At 32.2% G+C, this 24,217-nt stretch overlaps 2 protein-coding genes across 7 annotated transcripts in view; one reads left to right on the plus strand and one right to left on the minus strand.

Moving 5' to 3' along the window:
* The window catches only part of LOC106777074, a 56,593-nt gene extending 55,045 nt beyond the window's left edge, over positions 1-1,548 (plus strand). Inside the window, exon 63 of the mRNA XM_014664592.2 lies at positions 855-1,548. Coding sequence (XP_014520078.1) covers positions 855-1,193 — 339 coding nt within the window. The 3' untranslated portion in view covers positions 1,194-1,548. The remainder of the gene's footprint in view (positions 1-854) is intronic.
* A 1,015-nt stretch (positions 1,549-2,563) lies between these two features.
* LOC106777648 lies at positions 2,564-20,485 on the minus strand. 6 transcript variants are annotated; one of them, XM_014665314.2, is made up of 26 exons: positions 20,248-20,485; positions 19,981-20,079; positions 18,717-18,768; positions 18,392-18,623; positions 17,791-18,130; positions 17,137-17,252; positions 16,397-16,605; positions 15,932-16,051; positions 15,660-15,788; positions 15,421-15,546; positions 13,575-13,630; positions 13,363-13,462; positions 12,829-12,946; positions 12,483-12,692; positions 11,956-12,280; positions 11,577-11,670; positions 10,853-10,961; positions 10,504-10,769; positions 10,262-10,386; positions 8,413-8,647; positions 7,125-7,313; positions 6,751-7,034; positions 4,803-5,010; positions 4,483-4,722; positions 3,635-3,720; positions 2,564-3,092 (listed from the first exon to the last, which is right to left on the minus strand). In XM_014665314.2, the coding sequence occupies exons 3-26, from the start codon at positions 18,720-18,722 to the stop codon at positions 2,933-2,935; spliced, it is 4,083 nt and encodes a 1,360-aa protein (XP_014520800.1). In that variant the 5' UTR covers positions 18,723-18,768; positions 19,981-20,079; positions 20,248-20,485; the 3' UTR covers positions 2,564-2,932. The 6 variants fall into 6 exon arrangements, with proteins under 6 accessions (XP_014520800.1, XP_014520797.1, XP_014520796.1 ...); XM_014665311.2 differs by having other exon boundaries at positions 17,791-18,623; positions 18,717-18,762; XM_014665310.2 differs by having other exon boundaries at positions 17,791-18,623.
* Between the last annotated feature and the right edge of the window lie 3,732 nt (positions 20,486-24,217).

Consider the following 24,217-nt stretch of genomic DNA (forward strand, 5'->3'; position numbering starts at 1 on the left):
TGTAAATATCAAACATTTACCACACAATAGATATACATTGATTGTACACCCCTTCTCCTAGAAGGGTGCATCATTACCATCTTAAAAAGTGAGTTTAGACCTAACTTCACAAGGTGAGATTTACATATATTTATATACTATTATTTGACATGTGGGATCTCTAATCATTTCTAAGAAATCCCTAAATTTAAGGTAATGGGACTAAGATTTATTTGCTAGATTTCGTCCTGATTTGGAGTCTTTATTTTAGGAGATTTATTTTCTTTCATGAGGATTACATTTGCCTTTAAATACCCATGTATAGATACTTTTGGTATTAAGGAAAAATAATTCCACAATTATTGGTTACTGCGTATCATGATTCTCACATGTTAGCAAAGCTCTAAGTTTTTCCAATAGCTCTGGTCTTGCGGCCTTCATTTCTACTATGCAGAGTCAGTGGTGAGGTTTATATGCCTTATATACTATAATTTGGCTATATCTACGAATGAGATTTCTAACACGTCCATTTGTGTCAAGGACTGAACGTTTCGAGCATGGGAGTAAATATTTATGAGTGGTCCTACAGTGGGTACAAATCCAACTGTGATAAGTTTTTGAAGTTTTCATACAATCTTTAGAAGTGGATTTTAAACCCTCGTCTAGATGGAGTGTTGAAATAACGATGTAAATATTGTATATTTACTGAACAATAAATATTGATTGATTGTATACTAAATATAGACGTGTTTGTAAGAAAATCCTAAAATTAAGGGATTGGGAGTTTTGTTTTGGTAGATTTACTCTTGATTATGAGTTTTTATTTCGGAAGATTCATGCCCTATATCAACAGAATGTTTTGACAACATGTGCAGGTGTGGCGAAACTGCTCGGAAGATTATGTTGCTCCGGTATCAATTTGGCAGCCACGGGCTCCAGAGGGATTTGTGGCTCCTGGATGTGTTGCCGTTGCTGGGTATTCGGAACCAGAGGCTGATCTTGTGTACTGTGTGGCTGAGTCACTGACTGAGGAAACAGAATTTGAAGATTTGAAGGTTTGGTCTGCATCTGACTCATATCCGTGGTCATGTCATATCTATCAAGTACAGAGTGATGCTTTGCATTTTGTTGCGCTACGACAAAGCAAGGATGAATGCGACTGGAAGCCGAAGAGAATTCGCGATGACCCTCACTGTCAGCTGCAAACATCATAATCTAAAATGTTTTAATCTCCTCTGAAAGAAGGCAGTAACCTACGTAAGTTGGAACATTATTGTTGGGTGCGTCATTATTACTACCTTTCCAACATTCAATGGTGACGGGACTCAGGTCGGGGTGTTGTATATTCGCTGCCTATGCTCTATGTTGCTCGGCCCTTCACTAATATTTTCATGGTTTTCACAATCTAAACGAATGGCCACAGGGCTCTATTACAAAGATTAGCCTATTTCTGATGCCATTCCATTATATTCTGATAGCTCAATTCCCTGAACCTAAACTCTCTGTAAAACAAATTGTGTATAGCCTTTTTTTGGTTGAATTCATTCTTAGCATCTTTTTTTTCTATAATTTTATTTTTACAAAAATCTGTATAATTTTAGTTGTGTTTTGTAATTATTTTTTATTACTCTTATCTTTCTATTTCTATCTTAATTAACTACCCACAATAAAATCATAAAATTTAATAAAATCATTTATTTTTACAAGTGTTCACGTAACTTTTTATGTCAACATTTCTAACTCTACATAAATGTATAAATAGCATTTTACTTTCACATTTACTTGAGACCTATAAGATACCTTTTAATTATTTTAATATTACATTAACTATAAATTGTATAAAAAAAATGTATGTTAAGATGTCTAACCCTTTTATTTAAAACTAGATATTAAGATAACTTACACATTAAGAATCAAAATCACACAACTAAAATTTGGAGATTAAAATTGTCTAAAATTTTAATTGTATAGGTAAAGAAATTAATGTTGTGTGAAGTAATATATTACGTGTAACATTTCTATAATGCATTAATAAAAATTATTTTTCCCCTTGAGCATTCTCATCAATGTGAATGAAAGCATTGATGCTCCAAGAATCATTGCAAAAATAACCTAAAGAACAGAACTAAATGTTTAAACATGGGGTACGTCAGAATAAAATCAATGAAAATCCTACCTATACCAAAATTGTCCATCTTTAAAAATAATAAAAATAAAAAGGTAAACTCGGTTTGTCAAGTTCTGTAACAAATAATAGCATTGGAAACTCAATTAAGTTGTGAGCGCACTAATCTGATCTCCCAAAAAGCGGGTCAGCCCATTCTTATTCTTCCTTCTTTCATTCTTCTCATAAGGTTTATCATTCCCTTTGAACAAAGAATAAGACAAAGAAAAGACAAATTTATAAATAAAAAAATAAGATAATAACAAGCAAAAGGAGAGTCTATCTTATTTGGTTAGCAAATTAAGTTGTTATAAAGTTTCTAATTCATGTTCAATCATTATGGATAAAATAAAAACAAAGGATTGCAGATTTACTATTTTCTTTTAAATGATAAAGGCTTCTCTCAGATAGAAGCCTTCGTGGGAAAAAGAATTGCTTTAATTAAGAAAATCAAATTTACAATGAATATATATGGAAAGAGAGAAAAGAAAATAGTGATGCTTCAGTCAGTTGTATTAACGCCAAGAAAGCGTCCCAAAAGAATTAAATTAAAAAAAAAAAATATTAGTAAGAGGCGTCTATAGAGATTTTTTACAAAGAAGCTAAAATGTGCAGAACTGTCCTGTACTTCATTCTCCTGTACATCACTGAATATATTCACATGGCAAGGATGCTGCTGCTGCTGACGCCGGCTCACAACCATGTCAGAACGTAGCATCTTTTGAACTATTGGATTTATCAAAAACTTAGCATCCAGGTTTCATAATCTAAAGCTTCTTTTTTTTTCTATCAGAATCCAGATTCATGAGCCCAAAATGCATCTGGGTCGGGACAAAATAGAGAAAAATCTTCAATTTCTAGATTTGCTATGTGCCAATTGACAAATCGAGCCTGTATAGACTTGAATAGAAAAAGGATGATAGGTAAAAGCCAACATTTGTCATCTTCCCTGTAAGAATGTCATATAACCAGACTTCAAAATAAAGCTTTTATAAACAAGAAATAAATAAAAAAGATACGAACAATTAACAAAGCCAGCTAAAACTATTTTAGCAGCAAAGGACTTTATAGTAACACTATAAATGAATGGTGTGAATATAATCTGCCATTGCTGCTTGTGATTCATGTCAGTTCCTGAAAGTTTATCTGAGATGTTTCTTTCAGACTACCTGTTATTAAATTAGCTAGGGTTGGCACTTGTAACAAGTTTATTATCAAATATGACAGGATAATTTTCTTCCTCGGGCATCAAAACCTCCATGGAGAGGCAGTTCAATGATGATGCATAATTCAATAGGCTATCTTGTTCAAATACAAATAAATCTGATGGCTTTATAGTATAATAGACAAGATGATACTATTATAAACTTTTTTAGTATATTTTTACTTTACTGCCACAGAAGTAAATTTAAACAAAAAATGTAGGTTGTTTGTAGCATAAGCCATTGTTGTTCGAGATAAAATGGTGTCATTACGAATTGACAGCCTTACCTCTTAATATTACGCGCACTTGCTTCGTCAGGGTGGTGAAAGTGGGATAGTGCATAATGAAGGAGACAACAAATAAAAGCAACTCCCTGCACACATGCCCGTACACAAACAAATATTAGATAGTGAAAACTGTATTTCAAATGTAAGAATTCAAAATGCACATAATTCTATAAATATTACAGGGCATTACCAATTCTGCAATTCAATGTAATTTTTTTTACATTAGAGCTCTACTAGTTGGTTTCTATAAGCAGCAAATATTAAGACAGATAGGAGGCTTTAATGTTTGAGATGTAGAATGTATCATAATTTTGATTCTATTTCAATGCTTCAAAGGCTTTATGCAATATGTTTTTGCTACAAACATTACTCAAAATCCTCTACAATAAATTTTTACAGGCAAATTTAATTAGCAAAACAAGAAGAAATTTTTACTGAATATAGTATTCTTCAAATAAAAAATTGCTATTGTTAATATAAGCCTTGTTAACAACTTCAACACTCTAAGGAATTGCATTTTAGTCACTAGAGCTATTAGATGTCTTAACAATATTATCTGCAATAACCACTTCAAGATATGTATCGCAGCATCTTCACTGCAGGTTGTTCACAACAAAGCCAGTCGAGATAATTTACAGTCAAGATTTAATAAAAAAACTTCACAAGTCTGAAATATTTTGGACTCGTTCTACCCATATTCTTCCTGAAATAGAAACACATTAAAGCTATGCATCATAAGCATGATGGGGCAATTTGCTGCGAGCAACTTATGGTGAAATGCTCATTTTTTCCACTTACACATACACCATAGTTATACTAAGTTGTATAACGGTATAGACAGAACTTACAATATTAAATAAAGAAGTAGCATTCCACAGTGCATATACTCGAAAAAGTGAAGCTCTCCTGGGTTCTTTACTGAATAATGCATTCAGACCAGCGGGAAACGGAGAAAGTAGAGAAAGAGGAAGAATTAGTAGAACAGAAAGAAAAGCGGCAAGAGAAATCCAGTAGAACTGGAGCAACATGAGGAGAGTGACAGAAAGATCTGCTAAAAGCATCAACGTAATCAGAAACTGTACAGTGTCCTGAAACAAAGATGTCATGCATTAGACAGTGTTCAATTTATAGTTGTGGAGAGGTTAATCACCTAAAATAGCTTAACTACCTGGCGACCAACAGGTCTAGTATTGCACAACAGGAGAGAAAGTGGGAACAGAAAGTCCCTTTTAAAGTCCAATGATTTTAGGGTAGCATCATTTATAAGGCCGCCATTAATTCCTCCGGTTATCCTTTTAAGAGATAATGAATTACTCATATATGGCCAACTATGCTGCAGCTGCTTAAGATTCTTTTTTCCGTGTGGCACATTTTTCCTGCCGTACGTAACAAATAAATAAATAATGTAAGCCTAATAAAATACAGGATTTAAACTGAATCTGTACAAATCATAATCTACGAGATAATAAGAAATATCAAGAAACAATGCAACTTGAAGGCTATAAGCATAGAATTAGTAAGGGTTTAGGGTTTATGCATAAGTAAATCACGCATTGTGCTGGATTTCAATATCAATTTGATCAAGGGAAACAAGAATCATCTCTAAATACCCATTCATATCATAACAAAGTAAAAAAATCCAAGCTTCTACGCCAAGACCTGAGTAAGCATCCTGCATTTTTTTCCTAACCCATCTAAGCTAATAGATCAAGTTTCTAAAAGTGAGTATTATAAATCATCATTAGTATCACAAGGAATAGCAATAGTCATAAACAACATTTAACAGCTTTGAACGAATACATGTTCAGTTTAAGAATGTGTTTTCTGTTTAATAATAATTATTAAAGTTCCTCTTATTTTAATTTGTTTCCTATTTCCTCAGACTTGTCCAACCCAGGAAAAGTGAATATATTTCACCGTTTTAATGGGGAGGTATAAATAAGAATAGGACAATAATTCCGCACACTAATCTGGCCCAAAAGAACAGGAAAATAATTATTCTTATAACTGATGCAGCTAAAATGATGGAAGAACAGATCGTAATTACATCAAATGCTATTAACAACAGCATAAATGAGACATGAGGAGTTACAGTGCCAAAACTTAAGATTTTGAACAAAATAGGTAGATCCAAAGACAGGAGGGGTTACAGGGCAGAGAGGTTGGTGAACGAACAAAAAAGAGTGAGGTATCTGATTGTAGTTGAGATAAATAAAAGAAACTACATTTGAGAGAGCTTAATCACTCCTCTCATGTTTTCATATTTATGTTCATAGAATTTGACCTGATTGAGTAAAGAGCAGAGATCAAAAGCATAAACTATAGTCCTAGGTACAAAGATAGGTACAACTCATAGGTCCATCATATAACTGTTTTCTAATACAATTACTTACTACATTTAATACCTATTCTAAAAATCCCCTTCAACTTGCTAAAATATGTAAATAGCCAGAGTCAAATGATAGGAGATTCCAGAATCAACAATCCTAGAGCTTGTTTTCTGGTGGCTGACATGAAAACTAGAAAGATAACCCTTCTGAGCAAGAGTAGCCGTAGAAGAGTGTGCACTAGTATTTTGATGACCTTTATTAAGCTATTTTTATGCCCAATGGATTTACATTAAGCTAGCCTGAAAATCAGGAAAATAATTATTCCTATAACTGTTGTAGCAAGAAAGAAGGAAAGACAAATTATTAATAGCATAAATCAGACAACACTAATTCCGATTAATTTCCGTATATCGAATCTCTTGATTCTGGTTTCTTCTTAATTTTCACCATTAATTCCAAATCCGAATTCAACAACAAATGGTTAAAACCACAATAACAGTGAAAACAAGGTGGCATATTAGTTATTGCAAATAGAAAATAAAGAAAAAACATTTTCTTTACCTGATTTCTCAATATTTCCATAGGCCAAATGTTCATTCCAAAAGTATTTCCTAAGTTAAAAAGATTTACAATGTTTGGTTTCAATTAGCACTATTAATTCTCATAGGACAAAATAAATCCATTGTTCTCATTCATTGTCATGTTAACAGGATTAATCAAAAGAAACCAAGGGTTATAGTCTGTATGTATAGAGCATTCGGTCAGGATCATAAATTAGCAAATTACCTCACTACTTCATCAGTGCCAACCCAAGTATCAGACTGATGCAAATCAAGAAGGGAATAATCCCCAACTGCTACCACAATGCCAAGCTGAAAGTATCCAGAAGCTGTTGCTTGGAACCATCCCAGCTCAATTTTAACTCCATGGAACTCAAGTTGGGGGTTTCCATGACTGTTTATCCAATCAACAACAGGACCTAGTGCAGTACGAATTGATCCATGCCTTACCGTCCTTAACTGAGCATTCAGTCCCGCTACCAAGCGATTCCAGACAGTTGCTGGGACATGCTGCAGATATCAAGTTTGAGATTAGAATGTCAGCTATGTATAGAGAAAACATAACTGACTAAATCCTAACAACCTTAATAATCAATATACCTGACCAAGGAGGTTTGTCAACAGTGTATCATTATGAAGATAATAAGGCGCCATGTAGCTCCCATCCCCACCAAAAATTATGCACATGGGAAATCTCTTTTGTATAATTGACACAATGTCCAATCGCTTTTCATCACCACCAAGAAAAAAATCGATGTATGCTACCATTAAATCTGGAGTTGTCCCAACCTGCATAATATGTTTCTTAAATTAAAGAGTCTAAAAAATGACTATGTATAACTTAACCAAATGAAAACATTCATTGAAAGGACTTAGATTTTAATACAAACCAGTGAAAATAGAGAAGTTGAGAAGCAAACATGTATACTTCTACATAACATGCATAAATAAAATTAATACCTATGCTTAATATCCCATTCTTTGGCTTTTGTGAGAAAATAAAGGAATGCAATCTCGTAAACATACCATCTTCTGAACCATGATATCGTCATATTGTAACTTGTTAAATGAAATATAAAACCACTTATTCCTTTTAGGAATTCCAAATAGTTCCCAAGAAATAACTAAACAAAAAACAATCCATAAAAATATAGTTCTACTAAAACAATTCTCATGTCTAGGGAGCATGGAATCTTAAGTTAGAAGCTAAAAGATTTTATGCTTAGAAATTAGAATTAAGAGTGAGCACAATACATGGCTCAAATTTCTGTTATCACACCTATGGTTGTGCCCAAAACACATACCATTTCAATATCTTTATATAAATTTAGGAATATTTTACCATAAGGGAAGACTAGGTCTTTTGTGGTTATTTGGCTTGAATTGTTCTTTAGAAGTATCCCTTTTAATAAAAAACAAAGAAGTCTATTGCATCACTATACAGGCCACAATCCCAACCAGGTTAGCACTATAGCGCATATTAATCATATGCAGCATTCTTAATACAAGTATATGAAAAAAGAAATACAAAAGTGGGGGGTAGGGGGGTTAAAACCAAACCCACTAACAAAATATAAGTTGCGGTAGCCCAATTTATCTCTACAAAATTCATGTGAAATAAAGGGAGGAACATTTTATGACTTTCAATACCAAAGGAAACTAGTCTATCAACACATCTATTTCCTTCTCTGAAAATATGATAGCCGAAAATACATGTTTTAAAATCTCCATATAATTCATCCATCTACTCTTCAATCTCCAAGGAATCAAATCGTGTTTGTAAAAAGTCATGACCACCAATGTAAAATCATTCTCAAACCATATGAACCAGTCTAACTATGAATTTATGGAAATTACTCCATCATGTTAAAGGCTTTGCAAGTCAAACCTTCATCCCTTTGTACAAAGCACGTGATCGACAGGACCGTAGACAGGAATGGTCATACTCAGACTTCACATATTCCTGAAGACGACTGATTTTGACTCTTCGCCTCCAATGCTTCCAGGACCAAGCACAGGGATATGCAACAACCGAAAGTATACTATGCACTGATCCTTCCCACCAATCATATGCAGCAACTGAATTGATTTCATCGATGAATCTATTAAAAGCATCCTCATACCTGCATCACCATTAGGATTTAGTTTAATCCAAAATATAATATATATATATATATATATATATATATATATATATATATATATATATATATTGTTAAAGAAGTAATAAATCTGTCGCTCATTTAGATGGTAATATCAAGAGTACAAGATATGTTCAATAGTTAGCAAGTGAGTGTGATTTTTATTTGCGGCAGATATTAATGATTTCAATCAATCTAAACTGATACAGTTAACAAGTTGGCGTAATTTTATGTTACAGTAAGAGTGCTGATTTATATCAATATAAATGAATAGCTTATAAGTAGGAATGAGTTTTCAGTTATTGTATAACTCTATTATCAAATATGTTGGAGATCAAAGCTATTAATCAGAATCATCCAATCCTAATTTGTAAAGCCCGTAATAGGATTTAATGTAAATAAAATCAGTTTTACTTCCTTATTTAGGTATATATTCCCTGATTTTCAGGGATAGATTAGTGTAAAGGTTTATTCCCTTATTTTCAATTTATAGCTTTCTGTTGTAACTTTTCTAAATCAGAAAACATACAACATATTTTCCGCAAAATAAAACTGTTACTGGTATCATATAAGTTTGTTATCAGCTTGCTGTTAGTCATTCAGTGTGGGAGAAACATGCAGAGAGAGGTGGCACATGGGACCTACAATGCCCATGGGACCAGCAGAGATAGACGGCCTTGAGGAGACAATACCGATAATGTTAGTCAAGAATAGACCAGCATCAGTCCCAGTTGGAAAAATGTCACGGGAGCTGTATTGCCAAAACAGTGATGAGATAGAAAAAAAGTACAGATTCCAAGAGAAGATTTATCAGATATCCTAGAATCATTTTCTTGTCAGGCTCTAGATAGCATGTTGAGACAGAGAAAGAAACAACAAAGCATAAGATGAATTCTGTGAATTTATAGGGGAAAAACATAATCCTAAAATATTGAAGATAATTATACAATATTCAATATAATTAATCCTAATATCCAGTATTACATATCTCCACGCTGTGAATTTGGCTCATAATCCAGTATTACATTCTAGGACAAAACACGTGAAAATTTATGTGTTCTTTGCACAAGAGAAGGTTGTCACCAAGCAACTGGTGGTACAGCACATTTCTGATCAAGATCAGTGGGCTGATCTGTTTACTAAGTCTTTGTCATCTACTAGATTTCGTTTCCTTAAGGACAAGCTCCATGTAACTGAGCATTCTTTAGTTTCTCAATCACCTTGAGTTTGAAGGCGGATCTGAGTGTATAACTCTATTGTCTCAAATAAAACTGTCACTGTTGTTATAGTAGACCGTTATCAGTTTTCTGTAACCGAGTTAGTTAGTTGTCTATTACAGTTGTTGTGATCAATTAATTACATCTGTTTAACCCTTAATTCTCTATATACAGTGGTCTTTACAAAAACTTCGATATCCTTTTTGTACATTGAATCAATATTTACTATTCATATCTACTCAATATTCAGGAATACAGTAGATCAATATTTAAGCTAAAATAATACGTTTTATTACAACACAACCACACATATAAAGCAATATGACTTCAGTATCCACAACATGCATGTATGCATAATTCATTATGTAGTTGCTCTTACACAATCTCAATTATAGCATGAGGAGGTGAGTAAGGAAGATGCCAGGGTTCTCTAAAAGTATTAGGACCCATAAAGTACACTCTGTGTACATGACTTTGAGTCTCTTCAGCTCTAGCTCCACGAACCTGGTTTTCAAACACAAAGAAATAATGCATCCAATAGTTTCAGAGTGATGTGTTAAGGCTCAATTAATACTGAGAAAGAACTAATTAGCAGTGGAAATTTTCTCCTCAGAATAATACCTCGGAGAGGGAAAGAAGATATGGGAAACGGTGATGATTACGGTGTTCAATTGAACTTGAACTATGATATGAGCCAGAACCAATCAACTTGATTCTCAAAGTACTTAGTAGCAGAGCCAAGAGCAATAAAATGAATGATAACATTACTGAAAAAGGCCAGGGACCCCCAAATGTATAAATGAGCTCCTCTAGAGGTGTATAGCAATTTGGCATCCGATATTTGTCTGATATGCATTTATATGGACAAGACCGTTCTGTAACACCCCCTGATATGAAAAGAACCATCCAAAAAGTTTGAGATATAACATAATGTTATGTGTGTATAGCAAAGTTTTATCATCAAAAGTACCTCGTTTATATATGAAATTTGCACGATTTGGAAGAAGATCAAGAGGACAAGGAATGCAAAGATCTTCCTCAGAACCATCAACATCTTTATAGGTACCAATAGGACATTCCTGTAAAATCACTTGCACAGTTTAACAAATTTGTGGACCTAATTCTTTAGTATCATTGTGGACCTAATTCTTTTGATTTTTTTTCCAAATTGATTTTTGTCAAAATGGATAAATTAACAAAGATTTGAAATACATGTCAAATCACCAATCTATTTGCACATAACTCGTTTAAAAATAAGATCCCTTAAATAGCTAGAGTGAGATGAGGAAAGGGACCACAATGTTGAGGATCATGACCAAAAGAGGGAATGGAAGATTACCCACTGCGTAACTAACTGCTGAATTGGGAATAAGGAGGGCAGCAAGAGAGTAATTCAGTTCTAGTGGGTGTAGGATGAGTAATAATTATGAGGGGGAGACTAGGCTAGGACTTAACACTCTAAGTAACTACTCTATTCTTCTTACCTATTCTGTATTTCTTTCATTAAGCAGATTAAAGGCAAGGCTATAATGACGCATGCCAGAAATCTGCTGCAATAAACTTTCATCTCTGTATGATAGGTAAATATCTCTAACTTATCACACAAGTGATAGGTAAATATCTCTAACATTCTAAGAAAATTGAAGAATGAGAAGGAAAAAAAAAAACAAAAAGAAAAAACTACAGGAGCAAACCTCGCAGAAAACTCCATAAAGACCTTTAGGGCATGCTTTCCCAGTTATAGTACCCTCTTGTCCATGATGACCATCATTATCCCCTGCACCTCCACTGTTTAAAATCATATGAAGAAAGAGATGATGTTTCTCAGAAAAGTTTATTTAAAGAAAATGTACGTCATCATTTTACCCTGATGCTGATTAAATTATTCACAATGAACATGTTTCAACTTTCAAGTTCCTTAAAAGTGTGAGCCCAGAATTTGGTCCTCAAAAATTATATCACCACATTAATCCTCTAACTACAAGAAAAAAGTATTTGGCCCAAGAAAAAACAGTAATAATCTATTATGTTCCCCAATTCTACAACCATCAAGAGAGACATGATTATGCATACCTGTTATTCATGGTGCCACTAATACTTGCAACAGGAACATATTCTTCCTCCACACCAATCTTTGACCAATGGAAATGGATTCGACCTCCACCTCCACCACCACCACCAACAGGTCCACCATTGCCCCCAACAACAGACAAGGATGAATTCTCCAAAAGTCTAAGTTCTTGAAGGAATAGAAGGACTGTCCCACCGGAACCTCCACCTAGACCCCCCACCAAAGAACCATCACTGCTTGTTATTGATTTGCTAAAGCTTTCACCATCGGCCCTCAAGGTTCCATATAGGTCAAGTCTCAAAAGTGGCCACTGGATGGATCCTACCACTAGACAAGATTAAACAAACCTTAAGTGATCAGAAAATATCACAAGAAAAAAAAAAATAGGCATTTTCCTTTTATAATGAATAGAGGCACCAGTAGATATAGCATTTGTAGCCATCTTCATCCATGTGAATAAGCCAGAAATAAGTATGGAGAATCCTTTACATGAAACATAAAAAGTCAAGGTAGGTATTAAACTAATTACCAATCATCCCGCCTCCAACAACATGCCCATATGACTCATTTGGGCCCTCAGTTCCACTACCCAGTTCGCATGGAAGAATAGCATTTCCATAGTCATTACCACCAATACTTTCTCTCCCATTGAAATATCCGGATCCTCCTTTTCCACCATGTCCAGCACCACCACCAGCTCCATTCAAAAAGTTTCCCTTGCCAATACCTTCAGTGCAACCTGAAAAAGGTCCCTATCTAATCAAAATCTTAATACTATCCTTTCGTGGTAATTAGCATTTTTACTAGCTAAGTGAACAGTTTAATTAGAAGAACAGAATGTATAGAAAAAAACATCTCTTCAACATTTTAATTACCTAATTCAGATGCAGTGATCATACCATCTGTATCAACAATCACAGTTCGAGCCCTGTGAATGTGAATTATGCTTCCCTTCATAATGCCATTTACAAGAAGATCCTCAACACGACAAATCTGCAAAAAAAACTCATAAGAATTCGCCATGATGTTCATCTATAACAGCGATATTTCACAGCATTTATGTTGACCCCATCACAAAAATCACAATAAAAGTATAATGAATTAGAAATGATAGTGGCAATGATAGAAAGATGTTATTTCATGCTATAAAACTCATAACACATTAATGATACACATATGTAATTACGAAAACAAAAGCAAATGCAAATATTTAGGTAAATAGTTATGAATACCAGAAAGAATTCATTTCTTAGAAACTAGATAATTGCATTAAATGCAAAATACGTGGGTGGGATTAAAATTAGTTCCAGCTTAATTCGAAGAGTGTAAAATCATAAGAAAATATATTAATTTTTTAAAATGAAATACATCTAAAAGTAGCACTTTTCCTATAACTAAACAAAGCTTACTTGCAGTGAGAAGGAGAGTGTATAATTGACATGACAATCGTCTGGTGGCGTTATCAAATCCATTGGACATCTCTGTGCATCACAAAGATGTTTTGTCACCCTACAAACATAATTATAAAAATCAATAAACAGGATTAAATTTAGAGCTTCCAAACAGGCCAGATAGAAATTGTTTTAATCAAGCAATGCAACTAGAACACGATCATACTTACATGCCTCTACTAGTGTCGTCATCCAAAGGAGCTTGAAGTAAAGAACCTAGACCCACCTGTCGAAAGAGCAACACTGTCAATTGAAATGCTGCATCCATATGCAACTTCAAAGGGGAAAATTCATAAATTTGAGAAACAATGACATAACACAAATTTGTCTTGGTCTGAAGGAGTTTAGATACATTAAGATATTACAAAGACAGCAAAAGTTCCCAGGAGATATGCAGATTTGGTTTACTTGACGTTTTTGTATTTATATCAGAATTTATTTGAATCTATGTAGATAACCTATTTTTTCAGAGATCTGAAGTAAATTATGTACTTAGGATCATACTTTAGATATAGCTTCATTCTTTCATTTTTTTGGTTTTAACTTGTTATATATAAATTCATGTATAATTATTAGAGTTTAAATCAATGACTGATCAAAACTAAACATATTCTTTAGTCATTACTTCTAATTTAAAGTTTCATACAACTTGTTGAGAATATCAATTAGAGATACAACCAAAGTAACTCTTATAATGTTTGGATAATTCACATCTTCAAACTGGTTTAAAGGAGTTAACTTAGACCTCAAAACAAAATTATAAGACAGTAAAAGAATTCATCTTAAATCCATCACCAAAACACCCATGCTTGTCTATGCTCTACACGCCTAATCCTAGGCATGAGATGGTGTTATTATTGGACCACCTACACTAATCCACGCTTTAAAACTCACATGTCCATTAAGGGTATCGTTTGACTCGTGGAGGTGGGGTTGAGATCCTACATCAAATAAAGATATGGTCATTCTAGTTCTAATAAGTAGAGGTATCAAAACAAAATCATCCCGTTGAACCAGAATACTCCATAAAACCAACTAACCCATAAAACAGGTTGGATGGGGGGACAAAAATTAAAAATAATAACTATAATTAAAAAAATTGAAAATAATAACTATAACTGAAAACAATAGCCACAATTAGTAAAGTTGAAAATAACAACTATAATTAAAAAGATGAAAGTAATATTATTTTATTGAAATTTATATATCAAATCATTGTACCGAAAAATTCAAATCCATTTCATTCATGTGACTAAAATTTTAAAAATACATATTTTATCCGAGTTCCCATATTGAATAGAGATATAATCAAATTTATAGTATATAAATGCAAACATATACTTTCAAGTTGTTTTTGTAAGATTGGATTAGAGATTAAAGACCACTTTTTAAGATATGATATTTTTTAATTTTTTAATTTAGAATTAATTTTTTATTTATTTATTTTTCTTTTAAATTAGGCTAAAATGGCCCATTGACCAAATATAGAGCCTAGATAGTCCATAACTTAGAAGCCAATTTGTAGGGTCGAATTAAGTCATGAGCTCAAGTTACAAGATGGTATCATTATCTGTCCCATATATGTTATTAGGCCACTCACATCTGCCTACACTCCACTAGATATCTATTCCTAGGCACAAGTGATTGTGTTGTTGGGCCACTCGCATTTGTCCACACTCTAGATATTCAATCCTAGGCATAAGAGAGTGTTGAAATCTCACGTCAATAAGAATTATCAATATAGTCCCACCAAGGTTTAAGCATCCTTATCTTATAAGCTAATTTTTTTAGGATTGAATTAGATTCTAAGTTTGATTTTTGGGATACAAAATTGTAAACAAAAATCTGTCGAAGAGTAAAACCATCCAGATATTTTCTTCCACTAACAGCACTTCAATCAACTTTTGATATTATTATCCCTTGGTTAAGGGAGAACTCTAAAAATCATTTAAATCTCTTCTAACCACTTCAACAAGTATAAAAACTATAGAAGTCCTTGTAAAGATAATTGCTTACAGTTACATTATAGAACAGAGACAAGGATAATCGCTCGCCTTTGATAGCATCGCCTTCACCAGTCAATTGCAGCAGTCCTTGACCATATAAAGCCAAGTTTGTATTTGAACTAATTACAGAATTTTGCTGTGAAGGCAAGAAACAAGTATGATAATGGAAGTTCCAAACCACCAGGAACAAAACATGGTTATATAACCAAGAATTGTGCATAACTTCAAATAAATAATAGAGCATTATACCCTTAAAACAGCAAGATTTCTCACTTCAAGCACCGAAGCAGTCACAACTGTAGTCTCACCACCATCAATTTGCATTGTGGAGTTCCACATGAGTAACATTTTAACAGAAACTCTAAATGCACCAAAAACCTTCATATATTAAAGACAAAATTGTCAAATTACAAGTTGATACTACAAATCAAAGAAATAGTAGTTCAAAATAAGTGGCACCTATATGAATTGATAATGGAACTAAAGTTATAACAGAAAAAAAGTTAAATCACAAAATATACCTTTATGATAGAATCACTCAATAAAAGCTCTTCTGCAACAAGCTCAAACTCAGAAATTGGATAATCAGACAGCCCAAAGATTAAGCTTCCTCCACTGTATACACTAATTTCGCCTCTGACCTTCATAATTAGAGAATTCAAACAGAAATCAACCATTTGGCTCCAATGGTTAAACGTAGCAATGATTAGTAAAGAAAATTATAAAATATATCAATGAAATTGTTTTCAAAGACAAAAGAAAATGTAATATTACAAGAAAAAAAATTCAGGCGATATTTTTCTTAATAATTTGAGCAATAAAACTATCGCTACAAAATGCTTTAGCAGATCAGAACTGTCATGAGCTTAAACACTATCATAAAAATAATTCTCTAAGGCACGAGAAATATTAAAAAAATAATGAAATGGTGACTCGGTGATCATGATTGTTTGTTGGTATAGTACGTAATGAGTGTAATTCGCTACCTGGACTCTGGACCACACAAGTGGAACCAAAACTTTTGCATTATTTTCCACATAAACATTTGACCATAAAGGGCTGGTTGAGAAGTCAAGCAAAGGAGTCTCAGTTTCTGTTGTGACATTATCATTGCTAACTTTCAAACTCAGTAAATGTGCATTGAAATATGTTCCAGCTGCTCCAGAATTCCCAGGACAGCCAATGCTCAAACCTCCTGTCATAACAATTGCATGTATTGTGTATAAGCTCCTTCTTGTTATCCAGATGAAGAAAAACAGCACCCTTGCAGGTTACTTGAGTTGAAAAAATTGAAGATACAATGATGTCAACCAAAAATACTTTAGCAAAAGAACATAAATTATCAAATGCATATTCTCAGCACCAGCAAAAAATGTAAACTGTGTGCCTGTAATCAGGAATAATGACGGATAGATTCCAGAATCAAAATCAGGGGAACAATTTTCAAAAATCTTCATAATTCCATGGTAAATCTGACAAGTTAGGAGGTTTCCTAGTCGAATAGGTTTGGACACCATCTTTTGAAGTAATAACAAAAACAGGAAAGGTTTTCTTATGTTCGCATTGAAAACTGAAACTGAAAACCTTTATTTGTTCGAAAAAAGATTATAATTAATGGTATTTTGATTTACATAGTTTAACCTTAACACCCTTAGAGTATAATAAAAGATTAAGCATGAGTCATCATTGGTATGATTAACATGTACAGGTGAGAAATAGAACTAACCATGAACCGTAACATTTAAATCTTCTTGTATACTGTAACAATCCAGTGATATTCTTCCTCCACCCCCTCCACCCCATCCTCTCCCACCTGCGGCACTGATGGTACCATACCCCTTCCTACACTCCACCAAAAATAAAGTTGAAAAGAAAAGTTACTAGCACAACTCACTATATAACATGTAGTAGTTCCCTACAAAACCTTCAATACAGATATGGCACTTTTAAAAACTGGAAACAACTCAAACCTTCAACAAGAACAAGACATTTCCAAAAAACCATCCACATTCTTCGGAAGAAAAAGATTACTACCTCTGCAATTGCAATTGACCATACCAAATGCAAGCAGATCCATCTAAATAGAATATTAAGCACTATGCCATCATCAACAAAAGCTACAATTCTCAGCCATCAATATCATTAAAAAATATTACCAACATTTGCTATTTTCTCATCATCTAAACTTCGAAAACCATTTACATGTGAAAAAACTATTAGCAATGATGTTGTAACTGTTTGTAGAAGTTACTTAAATTCCAAAAATAAACAGCATTTCTCTCTTCAAATAATAGCTATGACCCCCTAAACAATAATTTTAGAAGTCGTCAAATGAAAAAACAGGTATAAGTTCATAGACAAACAAGCAGATCATACTCACAGCTTCACAGCATGAACCAATATACTTCCACCAGAGCCACCCCCACCATCAGACCCTCCATCTCCTCCTTCTGCAATAATAGATCCATTTACATATAAAGTGTCCTTCACTAGAAGCTTAACACGTCCTCCACCATTCCCTCCATATTGCTTTATATGAGATTTCCCACCACCCTTGCTCCCGTAACTCCATGGTTCAGACAATGTAGACCAAGCATAAACATCACCACCCCAGTTTGTCTTATTATTTTTTAAACAAGATGCACCACGCCCACCATGCCCTCCACCAGCTCCCTCACTGCCAACAGGAGTTCCACTAGTTTGGGAAGGTGGTGGCCCACCTAAAGATGATGAGTCTATATAAGAATTGTATTCCATAGTCAGATTGGCTGAAGATAAAACCACAGAACCAGCAACAATAGATGCATTTTGACCAAGTTTAATGTTGCCAGACACATTTACTGATATCATGCACCCTTCCACAGGGCATAAAAGCGACACATCAGAAAGTAGCTCCAGGTTTCCAACACCATAAATGTTAATATCAGATTTTAAATAATGAGTTGAGCTTAGCAAGCACGTGGTATTAAAAGATCCTACACCTTCCAAGTCCTCACAAGAGACTAAGACATTCGATGGTGATGACAAAGTTGATGTGTCAACAAATGCAGAATCATGGAGTTGAGAATCATCTCGCACAAGTGACCCAGAATAACCCAACCACCTCTCTAAGCCAGTACTCCTATTCAGGCGATGACCTGAACTAAGAAAAATACAATATATATGAAGATATCCCAAAAGAATGCAACACCAGAGATTCCAATGCATCACCACCTATGCCAAGTATTCAACATTAGAAATCAGAATAAATGTAAAGTCTCAACTAGCTCAGTGAAAAATACCAAGGAATTTAATTAAGAAAGCTACCTCCATAGGGATTGGTCCTGAATGAAGTCACTCTTATACATTTATTCTGCAACTAAATACAAAAGAGATATCAAAAATAAGAAAAAGCAAGGAGGTTAGAGTACCTTTGCTTATATGTTTTCACTCACTAAGGACTTTGTGTAGAAGATATGTATCATGTAACAGATAAATTGGGATGTGAAGCTAGTAAAAGTTCAAGTTAAATTCTTAATGTTCACAAAGGAAATTATATCATACTTCACAAAATTCACTGCAAACTTTTCCAATTAAGAAATTTGCAAGCAAACCATGAAATAAATAACGCATGAAAAATGAGAAAGGATATTACTCTACTCCAGCCTTGTAAATTGTAAGAGTGTGAGTGGCTCAATCTAATGTGTTCAATAAACAAAATCCCTCTTCTGTAAGTTTTCATTAAATCTGTATATCATATATTGTAATATATCTAAAATTTATAAACAAGAAAGCACTGTGAACATTGATTCCAAAATAAAGGAACGCAATGCACACAGAGAGGAAGAGAGGGGACACTCGTCAAATTCGATAGTTACCCTAAGATGTATAAAATGTGAGAAGGGTAATATAGTAGTATATATAAAACAGTAAACAACAAATCATAATGCTAGAGTGACTAAAGTCCAATTTAACCATTGTATCCATTATCAATTCTTGAAAACCTAAACTAAAAAGCATCACATTGCTGCAAGGTTTTGATCGCAAAATTGGCCTTTATCAACTAAAATCTACAACATAGGAACCAAATATCTAAACCTAATTATAATTCATACTGTCAGTCTGTGGCGAATCATAAACCTATCACCAACCTTATTTTTTCCACAAAAACCAGCATAATATTATCTTCATCACAACATAGATATGTGCAGTTAATTACTTCAGACTGTCCCCCTAAAGAAAAAAATGTTTCCATGTGTGATCAACACCATCATTCTTCAGCATCAATCTAGATTAAAACACACTATAGATTTCTTTTATAAAACACTCTACAGTTTATTAACATCTGATATGGCAGATTATTTCTATACGAATATAAAAGTGAACGTCATCAGCAACATATTCCAAAGCCTTATGCTACACAACACAAGCATGCATGTTCTGACAACCTAGCGTGTCATACCTCAACGCCATAATATTTTCTTAACTTGCACACTTTCCATTACTCCCCAATCCTTACAATTCCAAAGAATTACGCACAACACATTCACAGTCATCTAAACCGCTTAGAATCAGTGTAAAAAAACCGTACCTCAATGAAATTCAACTCCAGTAGCGAAACTCGATGACGAATCCGTTAACAGAAACACAATCTCTAACAACACAACTCATGCAATGCTATCCAAATTAACTATAAAGGAAAAAGGCAAAATAAAACCTATTTATTAATCCGTAATCAAGAAGGATGTAGAAATCAAAAGAAGAAAATGCAGAGATGAGAGAATCGGGAATGGAAAAAGGAAAATCGCACAAGAGGTGAAGAAGTGAGAGTGATGTAGTGAAAATGGAGTGAACTAACCGTGAAGAAGAAAAAGAGTAGGAGAGTGAATCTTTGAGGGTTGAATTATGGTAACACTTGGTGGTCTAAGTCAGAAGATGGTGTCTCTGTGGCATCTTTTGCTTTTACTTTGTTGCTTTTGTTTGGTTAATAATAATAATAATAATAATAAATGCGAGGCTAAATTTACAGTGGAAGCTGCTTTAGGTGCGGGAAGAGAAGAAAAAGTCTGTACGAGTCCAAGCTACGTTTATGTAAGAGCTGGATTCTGACCTCTGATAAACACTCACGCCAGTTTTTTCTGAATGATTGCACCTAACTATCCATCTGCCCCCTCTTTTCCTCTTAATTTCCATAATACCCCCACTTTATAAATTAAATCATGTTGAAATTTATTTCTAAATAAACTTTTAATTTAATAAAAAGACTAATACTTCGTTTTCCTAAATGGCTGAGTTGATTGAAATATAAAACTTTATTTATATATTATTTAACATAAAAAATGAAAACCATTTAAAATAATTTCGATGCAGAACTCACCATTACTGAAACTTTACTTATATTGTATAGTCTGTATTTATAGTTGAAGATCTCTTAAGACGTGCTTAACTTCTATAAACACACTCATTTTTTTATGAATTATACTTCTATGTATATATAGCGTTTTGTGCTTTAGTTTTTTGTTTTTTCTTAAATCAAATTTAAACGAGAATAAAAAAAAAAGTATTACTGGTATAAAAAAGTTCTGGTCAAAAGAATGTAATTTAACTGAAATTATTTTTGCGGACCTATTAGAGATAAATGTAAGAAAGTACACTGTCATTAAACTAGAAATCGTTTTAATAATCCTTATTATAAAACTAAACAATTTATTCGTGTGAATAAATAACGATATGGAAAATTATTCGTTGCCAGTTAGTTAAAAATTATAGGTAATATAATTTTAAAATTAAGTATTAGCATTTTACGCTAAATATATAAACATTGTTTTCTTTTACATGAATATTTAGGATGTGCTGGACCGTGAAGGGGAGACGGTAAATGAGTATTAATGAGATGGGACGAACGTAAATGAAAAGTAAACTTTTAGTTGATTAAGATAAAATATTAATTAACTAGTAATTAGAATGTAATTGAGTTTTGATTAAGATCTTATTAATCCAAAATTTATAATCAAAATTATAAATATAGATTAAAAATATAGACATTTTCATTAATTACATATTTATTATTGTATTCAGATTAACTAGCAAACTATTATTAACTTTGACTATATCTCTGATAGATAGAGGATCGGAGAACAAAACAATGACCAATAGCTTAAAAGAAATTATGCAAGATTGGTAGGCGCGGATATATTAATTTATTCTGTTTAAATTTGTTTTGGAAATATAACATGTATTTTTTTTCTACCAAAATTATAGCAACTTCGAGGAGATAGCTCTTACGTTGTCTTTAAAGTTATTTTAGATCAATTTTACGTTAAACAAAAACTATAAATTCTGTACTCTTTAGTCTTAATGTGAAATATGAAAGGTTTTAAAATAAAATTAAAATTAAATAAATGAAATGTACCAAAAAAAAATAGGAAAGTAACGATCAAAAGATCATGTGATGTGTTAGATTCCCTTAATCCTGTATTTGGTCTGATCAGCAGACAAAATATGAACCGTTGATTCAGTACATGTTTGAATATGATTGGTAAAAGTGGTTTCGAATGTAGAGTTGTAACATCAACCCTATTTTAACATGTCACTGAACTTTCCCATATTGCCAAAAAAGTTCCTCCAACAGTGAAATAAATTACTAATCCCGAAGCTTCCCATAAAAAAAATCAATGATATATAAATCCAAGAATAATTTTTTTCTCAAAGGTTGAATTTAATCTTTTAACTTATAAAATTTATGAATTTAATTATTTTCAATAAATTTTGTTAAATTTATTTAATATATTAAAAAAAATTTGAATTATTTACATTGTTAAATATATTTTAATTTCAACATTAATTAAAAAATACATTTTAAACACCAGAAAAATTTAATAAAATTAAATTAAAAAGATTAAACTCACATAATTTTAAAAATAGAAAATTAAGTTAATCCAAAATTTTAAAAAGAAACAAATTTTAATTACTTAATTTTTTTTTTTTTTCATTTTTTAAAAATAAAATCATGACATAATAAATTTTAAAAAATACCATATTTTATACAAGAGATGATTGAAATATAGTCAATTTATAATAAAACAAATGTAGTTCTTATTTGTAAAGTTTAAAATTCTACTTTATTTTTTTTTTATTAATCGTGCCTTTTATAATTTCAGCAAAATTTAAATGAAGAAAGAAAATCTTGAGAGTGTTTAGTGTATCATAAATTGGTGTTACAATTGAAAAACTGTGTTATTGGAAGACTATGCTACACTACACGTGCGTGTGGGGACACCAATGAATAAGTGGTAATAATAAATAGTAATAATAAATATTAGTATTATTTGTTTATTTTGTCGAAATACTGACAGTAAGGCATGTGGAGGACAGGTGGTCTCGTTCTCACGCGTTGCGTGTTTTTCCAACTGAATGAGACTAATATAATTTTTTATTAATCATTCATATTTTCTTTTGACACGATGTTTAAGAAAATTCCAACCACTTTTTCACTTCTTTTTTTTCTGTACAATTTATCAATTAAAAAATATGTTTATTTTAGTGGGCAACCTATGACAATTTCATCATTTGCCTTTTTCCCTTTGAGTGGATTTCCATAATTTCGAACTTATATTATAATAAATATATAGGGTTAATTATGTTTTTTTCCTGTTCGATTTTCAAATTATGGTACAATTTAGTCTTTCAAAATTCTGGTTTTAATCTTTTTTATCAATTTCTTTTAACTTTATTTGTTGTTTCAAGCACATTTTTTAGTTAACATTGAAGTAAAAATGTGTCCAACAGTGTAAACAATTCAAATACTATAATGAAACGTGTTTGAAACAACAAATAAAGTTAAAAAAAATTGGTAAAAAAGACTAAAACTAGAGTTTTCTAAAGTTGAAGGACTAAATTATATCATAGTTTGAAAATGGACTAAAACCAAAATCGTCCCAAAATATAGGGACTAAAAACATATAAGAAAAATATAAATAAGCAAAAGGCTAATCATGCTAACATTTTTCTATTGTTTCTATCATTTATTTATTGTATTTTGTTCTTCTTTTCTCTTGTAATCTCTTTTTATCTTCTTTCAACCAAACAATTCTTTTATCTCATTTTTCGTATACTTGTCATTCACCTATTTTATTTTCATCTACTGGTATTTAAACTTGTCAAGTAATGCAGCAATATTTAAACTATATTTGGTTTTGAATCTTGAAATAATGTGAAACTATTGAATATAATAATAACAAAGTTAAAAACTTATTAACTAAATATTTAGTTTATTAAATTATGTTAATTTACCAGTTTGAGAAAGTTTTTCTGATAAGTATATAAGTTACACAATATAAAAACAGGGTTAAATTATATTTTGAATAGATTTTTTAAAACTTTTGTTTTTTTAGAAAACACATGTATATTTCTGTTGTTTCTTTAGAAAAATATTATACTTAAATTTTGACTAATGAGCAACTATATATATAAACACTCAATTTATGTCAGGCAATAACATAAGAGCGTTTTGTTTTTTTTAATTAGTTTAGTTTTTTTTTTTATTCAAATCAAAACTTGGAATACAAAAAATTCTTAACACTATAAATTTCAATAAAAAAAAGTTTAATATAACCTAAAAACAAGCTAAACAAAAAAAAAAAACAAGTATCAATATTGCAGGAAGAAGATTGATCATAGAAAACCTAAAATATTTCATTTATATTATGATGCAATGTTTGTAAAAGTAAAATATACCTCAATCTATGTTAGAGTATGCTATCTTTGTTCGAATGTCACTAATGTACTCAAATAATGACTTTAATCCAATACATGATATAATAATTGTA

This window comes from Vigna radiata, chromosome 11, assembly GCF_000741045.1.
Source record: "Vigna radiata var. radiata cultivar VC1973A chromosome 11, Vradiata_ver6, whole genome shotgun sequence".
Lineage (NCBI taxonomy): Eukaryota > Viridiplantae > Streptophyta > Magnoliopsida > Fabales > Fabaceae > Vigna > Vigna radiata.